The following is an 8,436-nucleotide window of genomic DNA, read 5'->3' on the forward strand; positions in this document are numbered from 1 at the left end:
TCAGGTAAAATATCACTAAGTTGATAAACCAGCAACATATTCAGTTCAAGTGAACATTACTGGAGCCATAGAGCTAGTTGGCCTAGAAGCACCTTTAGTTTGGTTAAGCAGTACTACTTCTAGTTTGGTTGGTTATTTACCCAAGTCTAAGTTGGCAAGAGTCTTTAATTTTTCGTTGAAATAAGTCACTTCATTAATTTTCCCAGCAAAGTGAGGTGTTTTACGACCGGTTAATCGCAAGTACATTTCAGAGTTTGCATTCAGATGGTCGAATGACATTCACAATAATGACACTCATCTCCTTTGAGTATCTTTTCCCTTATAGCCTGATACTAATTCAGTGCACTTATATTCTCGCAAATATAGTTGGAGCTATCGATTCTGGTGCAGAAGATCTTGAACTTCACAGTGAATTAAGTAACATTGTCTTCAGCTTCTAGAACCCTGGGCCAAGTTGTTCCTTTCTCGACCGTAATCACTAAGTGAAGAAGTTAGCAGCGCGTTCAACACCATCACCACATCTACTCTACTTGCCCGATTGACATGGGTTGCGAGTTGGCACGCCCGCATTCACACAAGAAGGATGTAGTTAACTTAATAGTTGTTCGGCCTGCACGTCAGATAAGCTTTATAGTTTTTAGAGTCAATAATAGTACTAGCTCTTCATCTAATTGTTAAAATTGCGTGTCCAAAGTGTTGTTTTTTGTGTGAAACTTTATACATGGCATTGCTTTCTATCGATCATAAGTTTGGTTGCATGGCAAGAAACATTAAAATCAAATGATGGGGGGATTTGAGAACACATGACCCTTATAAAACCAACAATTTATAGAATTTATCCAAAGAAAATAGTGATCAAATTGTTTCCGTGCTCCAGTCAAGTGTCCCCAAAACGGGAGGCCCTTACTGTGATTAGATTATCCGATATTACGGGTGTGAATTAATTATAATAAATTAATATCGAACTGTTATTTGTAAAATTAAGTTGAAGATTTATTATTTACACACAAAAAAGAATATCATATCATCAAACTATAGTATTAATAGGCTATGATTATAAAGGGTTAGGCTATGATTCCTTGTTTCAATCAGTGATTCGACTTTTATGTAAAGATCTAACCATTGCAAAGATCCATTAAATTCATAAGTACAAGATAACTATTGATTTTCCGGACTTAGTTGTACGTATCATAAGACAATAATTTGATTACAATGAATTCTATTATGCCATTTTTTTGCTGGCAGAATGTGTGCCGCTTCTAGTATTTATACAAAACAGTCAATATTGTCTGCTATACATACACACAAATATGTACATATGATAATATGCTAATATAAGAAAATGTCCTTGCTCAGCTGGGGTAACATCGCCGCTGCATGCGCTGCACAAAGAGCTGTACTCCTTGCTCAAGAGCTGCGCGCCACTGCTACTCAATTTGAAGGAGATGCTGTGATTGCCCTTGCTGTTTTGGAGCAATCTGATGAAGATAACTCTCCTATGGGACCTGTTATTTTATAAACGCCACTTTATTAGGCTGCTCTCATGAGCCCATTTTGTTCGAGGAATCTCCCTACTTGATTATTGACTTGGTATTAGAGGATAGCTAGAAATATTTTAATGAAAACTAATGAAAATGGCTTGAAAATTTTAAGTTTTAACGAAAATGACAAAATCAAGGGTAAAGTGAATAGTACTATGATTGATTTTTTAGTGCAAAAATATGATTTTTCGTTAAAATAAACAGTATCAAGAGTTTTTCGTTAAAGTTCCATATTTTATAGTATTCTTGGTGCTAGATACTGTTTTTCACTTTGATCAGATTGAAATCTCTATAAAAAATTTTATCGAGTCCCATATAAATCCACTCTATCCTTTTTTTTTTTGTACTTATTCATTTACCATATCAATATGATACTCTTTCTAAATGATGAATAAAAAATATAAGAAAATCTATATTTCTTTTTTGCAATAATTTATTCAAAATAGGAAGAAAATGTACATATTTGTACAAGTAATGAAGGCAAAAATGAGATGGAAAGATAACTAATTAAGAACTGGAATAACAAAGTCGAGTACAAGAATAACTAGAAATTAAGATGGAAAGATAAAAGGATATGTATATATACATGGGTATTTAAAATAGAAGAAACTTCAAACCAACCGAGGATTTGGTTTTTCTTGGTTTGGTAAGACAGAATTGTTTGAAATTTAAACCATGATGTGCATAAAACTTAATTATTTTGTTGTACACCATGAGAATATATCCATAATATGTACTCTTTACAGAAGAGCTAATTATTAACCACCACCAAAAAAATAACTAAAAAGAAAAAAGAACATGTCGAAGAGTCCGAAGAGAGACGAGAAAAACTTGAAAAGTGAAGAAGAACCAAGATTAAATGTTGTACAATAGACAGATCTTGATTCCATTAAAGAATCCAGTTACACACACACATATATAGTTAATATTGCAGAGGAAATTGTGGAAAACTAACAGTTGCAGCAAGCTGCACTTCTGCAGTACGTGCTAACTTATCACGGTTACTAGTATTCATCAGGAGTCGCTACGTTCGTGCCAGCAGAGAAGCATAGCTATGCAACGCCGGAGGATGTAGAACTTAGTCCGCTGCTTCTTCACCAGATGGCTGCACTTTTTTCCGAAGGGTCGGCTACGGCGGCACCCAGATTTATCACACTCTTCATTGACATTGTCATTGAAGCTTGCAGTAGTCGTTGCAGCAATAGTGGTAGTAGTACTAGCAGTACTGTCGTTTTCCTTGATTGCCGATACCATATTGAAAGCCATTTTGAAAAGTTCTTATCACTCTCATCAGCTTCTGCTATATTGCTACTAGTCCCACTAGAAGAAGTAAATATATATGTCTATATGAAAGGTAGCTATATCATGTATATACATGGTGATGACGTGGCGTGTGCTTCTTGTATTTATATATGTCAAATAATGTGATAGTTTCTCGTTAATTCAAATTTTGGACTTATTCTAAATATCTTTTTTTTTTCTTTCTAACAAAATACTTTGCTCCCTATCTCTATGAAGTCATTTTTGTTACACATAAAAGTGTAATGTGCAAAATTTTTGTGTGTGAGTGGGTGTTTTACAGTCATCGGATTCTCCTTCGTGTGTGAAAATAAAAAAGAAGAAATTAGGATCTCATCCTTAATTTTTTATGTCATTGATTAAAACGTTATTCCTTTTCCATTTTTGACCTAGGTCATTTGGTTTTTTCTACGTCATTATTTCAATAATAAAAGATTTACATGTCAGCATATTTAAATTTTATAATTAAAATTATTTAACCATTTACAAATAGATCCATTTTAGTGTATTTAAATTTATGGCTGAATTTTGTATCATATATTTTTATTTTTATTTTTAATTTATACTCATTTTTGAATTTGCAACCATTTTTTTAATATGTACCAATTTACTTTTAGTTTTAGTTTGTATACATATATTTAATTTTTTTTGTGCCCATATTTTAAAATTTTATTTTTAATGGTAATTTTTTTTAATCTTTTATTGTTCTCATAAATTATTTATAATGTACTATTTTTCATAAAAGAATATTCCACTTTGTTATCTATACACACACACACACACATACATAAATAAGCTAGAAGGCCTATGTGAAACATTCATAACTCTAAAATTACCACTCTTTAATTAGAATTTTTAAAAATAATTATTGTTTTTAAAAAAAAATTTAAAAATAGAAATAATACAAGTTAAGAATAAGATCTTTATATATAAAGCAGAAGGCTAAGAATGTAAACATTTATAATTTCAAAATTATCCCTCTTTGATTAGAATTTTAAAAATAATTAATTTTTTTTTAAATCCTTCTTTTTTTTTGTAAAATATACCGATTTTCTTAGTGTACAATATCTATTCACCTTTTTATTTATATACACATATTTTATTATAAAATGTATCCTTTTTTTAAATTTAAAATGCGTTAATATTTTAAAAATAAAAAATAAAACATTCAAACTGAAAAAATAAAAAATTTGATCAGCTTTCACAGAATTCAAATTTGAGAAATATATATATAAAAAAAAATCCTATTTTATATTAATCCTTACATGATTTTAGGAATGATTCTATAAATTTTGTTAAAGTTCTTAATTAATACTAAAATTTAACATTCTGTCCTTCAATCAAATATTCAAATTAATAAGGTTTTAATTTAAAATTTTAGTCAATCAAGGACCAAAACCAAAGTTTTCCAATAAAAAAATTCAGCATATGTGAGTGAAAAGTAAATGTATGATGGTGACGTGCATGGTGCTCTTGTTACATGATAGGAGCATATTTATGCGCCTTAGTTTAGCTTGTTCTTGTGCATTTATAGTGTTTTTCCTTAGTAAAGTAGTCTTTTAAGCTAGTTTTATGTGTTTTCAGGTTCTAAGGGCAAAGTATGCAAAAGGATGCATTTTGGAGCCTTTTGGAGCAATTTAGAGCTTGGAATGGACAACATATGCTTGGAGCCAAGAGAATGGACGAAATTGAAGATTTGAAGATGATGTTTCCTACTTGAGCAAGGTTTCCTAGTTGAAGTAGGAAAGTGCTTAATTGAAGATGTAATCCTAATCAAAGAAGGAGTTCTAATTGAAGAAGGGTTCCTAATCAACAAGGGATTCCTAGTTGAAGATGGATTCCTAGACGAATGAAGTTTCCTACTCAAACAAGGTTTCCTACTTGAAGTAGGAAAGTTAAATCCAAATGGCATCAAGTTTCAAGAAGAAAGAAGTAGTCCAAGTTGAAGAAGGAAAAGGTTTCCAAGAAGAAGGAGGATTCCCAAACACTTTAGGACACCTTATCCTTGCATTAGAGGGTTTCTAGAAGCCCTATCCAATTCCTAAGAAGGTGCCGCACCCTAGCCTTCTAGATGCCCTATTTCCTTGCCTTGCAAGGCTTTCTAGAAGCCTTATCTTACCCTATCCTTTAGTGTCGCACCTTTTATCCTTTTTCCCATTGAGTTTCTGATTTCTAGGCCTTTTTCCTTGTGGATTTGGATTCTAGAAGTCCATATCTGATTCCCCTAGGGTTTTTAGAGCCTATATAAAGGATGTGCCGCACCCATTCATACACACCATCCCTCATAAATCATTCTACACGCCAAGCATCACAAACCCTTCTCTGCCGCAGCCTTGCACAACCATACATCCATATTTCTGACCTTAACCACCATTGCCGTGCCCCCATTCTCCCTAAACACCTCTACCCTAGTCCATACCCATTCACCCATACACCTACATCCCTAAACCTGACCATAGACCCTTTGCCGCACCAAGGAGGAGGAGAAGGAAGCTTGGAAGTTCATGCCATTCAAGTTTAAGTTGCTGGAATTTCTAGTTGTTTCCTTTCCTTTGATTTCAATGTTTAAATTCCATACTCTTTGTTTTGTGCATATGCGGAACTAAACCCCCCCTTGGCTAGGGGGGATTCGAAATACATGTTTATGCTTGCGATATGATTTGATTACTTCTAATTGCGTTTCATAAGTTGTGAATTCAATTTACTTATCTACAAGAATTAAAACTGATTTGTGTATGTTGGTTGAGGGTTGACACTTAATTTGTATGCATGAATTTGATGCTAGGATATAAGGGAGTTTCACCTAATCGTTATGAACTTATATTCACAAGTAGTAAAGGTTGATGATCTCAATCGCGTTAAGTAAATTCTTGGCATAAGTTTCATGCAATCATAGTAACAAGTGCTTCGTCAATGTTTATGATTTTCATAGAACTTAATGATTCTTGCTTGTATCTCTATTATGCAATCATGTAGGGGACTTGTGGGGAATGCTTTGGGTTGTCGTATGCAATCATCCAATTCAATAACATTAGGAAAATCTGAAGGTTAATTTAAGCGGACCTAATTAACTTGGGGCGTTGGGAATTCATGGTTTATTGAAAAGCAATTGGAAATCGTTTTATATGCAAGTGTGACATGTGTGGAGATGAACCCCTTAGCTAGCCTTCCATCCATCCATTTAAACCAAATTCGTTTTAGAGTCTTTTCAATTTACAAAGTTTTGTTTTGTTTTCAAAATTCGTCCAAAATCAATCCCCCTTTAGTTTCAAGTGTCAAATTAGTTAGAAATCCATTTAGTTTGTGTTTTTAGGTGTCTTGAGTCAAGTTAAAATCAATTTTCGTCCAAATTCTTCCCTAGTGCTCAAAACTGCCCAGAAAGTGGTTTTAAGGCAGTTTTGAGTGTTTGTTTGCTGTTTTGAGTCTTTTGGTTTGTTTTAGTGTTTTAAACTTTGTTTTTAAGTTTTTGAGTCAGTTTTCAAGTGATTTGGCAATCCCTCCTAATCCCCGGCCTAGAACGATCCCTACTTACATACTTGCTACAATTGATAAAAAGAGGGTTTAATTTGCGTGTTGAATTATTTCACATCATTACATTTATAGGTGATTGCTATTTAAACATTTATTTTTATTTTTCATACACTACTGTTAGTTTTTGTCCTTTGATCATTTTTACTCATTTAGTTTGACGATAAAAAATTAAGAGAGATGTGGAATGTAAAAAAGGGTATGTAGACAACACTACTTATAAATTTAAAAGACCCTGCATTTATTCATTAAATGACACATGACAAACTTTATTTTCGTTACTTTATTCTTTATTTAAAAGAAATCACTTAGTACTATGGTTTAGTGGTGTTCCTCTTCACTTGTAACTAAGAGATCTTAGGTTCGATTCTTGCCAAATGCTTATTTGAATCACATTATTGTTAACCCATTATGAGGCTAAGCTCACCCCCCTTCTTAGTGTATATAATATCATTTGTTAAAAAAAAATAAAACATAAAAGTCATTGAACATTTTTGTGGACAAATTACAGTTTTGAGTAATGTGTAAAAACTCTCTACAAGTAATTTAGTAATGATAAATGATTCTTTTTGAGTAACTAACCAAAAAAATAGTAAACAAATTTGATAGCTCTAACATGATTATTTTTTGGTATGAGTAAGCTGCCGATTTCTCCCCTAAAGTTTCACCTAGCTTGTAATTTACCCCCTAAACTTTTAAATTGGAAAATCAAGGACTTAAATTAATTTTTTTGGCCGATTTCTACCATACCGTTAGTTCTCCGTATATTCTATCTAAATTAACATTAACTCTTATCACATGTGCACCAAGTGACTCTCCTTTGAGAACAAAAAAGGTCACTTCACTAGACATTCAGACACAAAAGCTATAGAATCACACAGATTTAAACAGGTCAACATTTTAGATATCTAGGAGTTTTCAATTATTTTAAAGAACGAAGCGACCAAACTAACCTCACATGTTGCACATGTTTTCATTTAACAAAAATTTGGATGGAATGAATGAAAAACTAATAGCAGGGCAAATTGGCCAAGAAAATTAGTTTAAGTGCTTGATCTTCCAATTTAAAAGTTTAGAGGCTAAATAAAAAAATTAGGTAAAAGTTCTGGAGGAGACCAACAGTTTACTCTTTTTTTTATTGAAGATGTGGGATTGGGAACTTGGGGGGTGGGTGCTGGTTGGATGCAGAAGAAAAACTTTTTATCATGGTTGGATATGCACTAGACCTGGCAGTTTTTGACACAACACGAAAACCACAAGAAAGTAATGGGTTTTGGATCAAAACGATAACTAATCGGATCATTAACGGGTATACAAGCGGGTAACACATGGGTAACCCGTTTCGACCCGTTAAGGAAAAAATTATTTTGATAATTTTAAAGTTTAATTACCAAAAGATTTATTATAAAATACAATAGCTATGTTAATATATACAATATATTCTATATTAAATATATAGTTTTGTATTATTATTCTATATAAGTTAAAAAAAAAAATTAGTCATTATTTATTTTTATTATGAGAGTTCCTTATTATCATTACTAGGATAAATTTTACTTAACATGTTGTTGTCCAAAATTAAAATAAACTAGTATATTATTTGTATAGGCAAGAACTAAGAAGACATACATACAAGTATGAAAAATGTGAAAATATATATAAACAATCGTGATTCATCCTTATTCCTCCATGAGTAGATAATGGTTATTCTTAAATTATCGTTTAGATTTTTAAAATCCTCCAAACCCTCATTGACACACCCCGACCGAGATCGAGGCATGCTGGCTGTCACGTGAGGGTGAAGTAGCCATGTGCACAGTGCGGAAGCAATAAAGATAAGAAATATACGAATAAATAAAAACCGAAAGCTACTAATGTGCACTAATAAATAGGAAGTACTAGGAGTGAGATACAAGTGTAAATACTCCTAATTAGAGCATAGAAAGTCTAGGTGCAGTCTAGTAGGACAAGTACTAATTATACAGTACCAGAAGATGTCCTACAAATATTTTATTCTGTCAAAACTGCCAAGATCCTTAAAGCCACCAACAGCAAGTCTACTTAAAAC

At 32.4% G+C, this 8,436-nt stretch overlaps 1 protein-coding gene across 3 annotated transcripts; it reads right to left on the reverse strand.

Annotated features, from left to right (window-relative positions):
* Positions 1–1,165: 1,165 nt before the first annotated feature.
* On the reverse strand, positions 1,166–2,867 carry LOC126619633 (small polypeptide DEVIL 20-like). Of its 3 annotated transcripts, none has more exons than XM_050288049.1 (2): positions 2,497–2,867; positions 1,166–1,505 (listed from the first exon to the last, which is right to left on the reverse strand). In XM_050288049.1, exon 1 carries the CDS (start codon positions 2,805–2,807, stop codon positions 2,556–2,558), a length of 252 nt encoding a protein of 83 aa, XP_050144006.1. In that variant the 5' UTR covers positions 2,808–2,867; the 3' UTR covers positions 1,166–1,505; positions 2,497–2,555. The 3 variants fall into 3 exon arrangements, with proteins under 3 accessions (XP_050144006.1, XP_050144008.1, XP_050144007.1); XM_050288051.1 differs by having other exon boundaries at positions 1,166–1,525; XM_050288050.1 differs by having other exon boundaries at positions 1,166–1,574.
* Positions 2,868–8,436: the final 5,569 nt, after the last annotated feature.

The sequence above is a fragment of the Malus sylvestris genome, chromosome 4 (assembly GCF_916048215.2).
Source record: "Malus sylvestris chromosome 4, drMalSylv7.2, whole genome shotgun sequence".
NCBI lineage: Eukaryota > Viridiplantae > Streptophyta > Magnoliopsida > Rosales > Rosaceae > Malus > Malus sylvestris.

What these genes read in the sequence shown, in the direction of transcription:
- LOC126619633 (XM_050288049.1), bottom strand. Translation starts at nt 2,807, where the DNA reads ATGGCTTTCAATATGGTATCGGCAATCAAGGAAAACGACAGTACTGCT.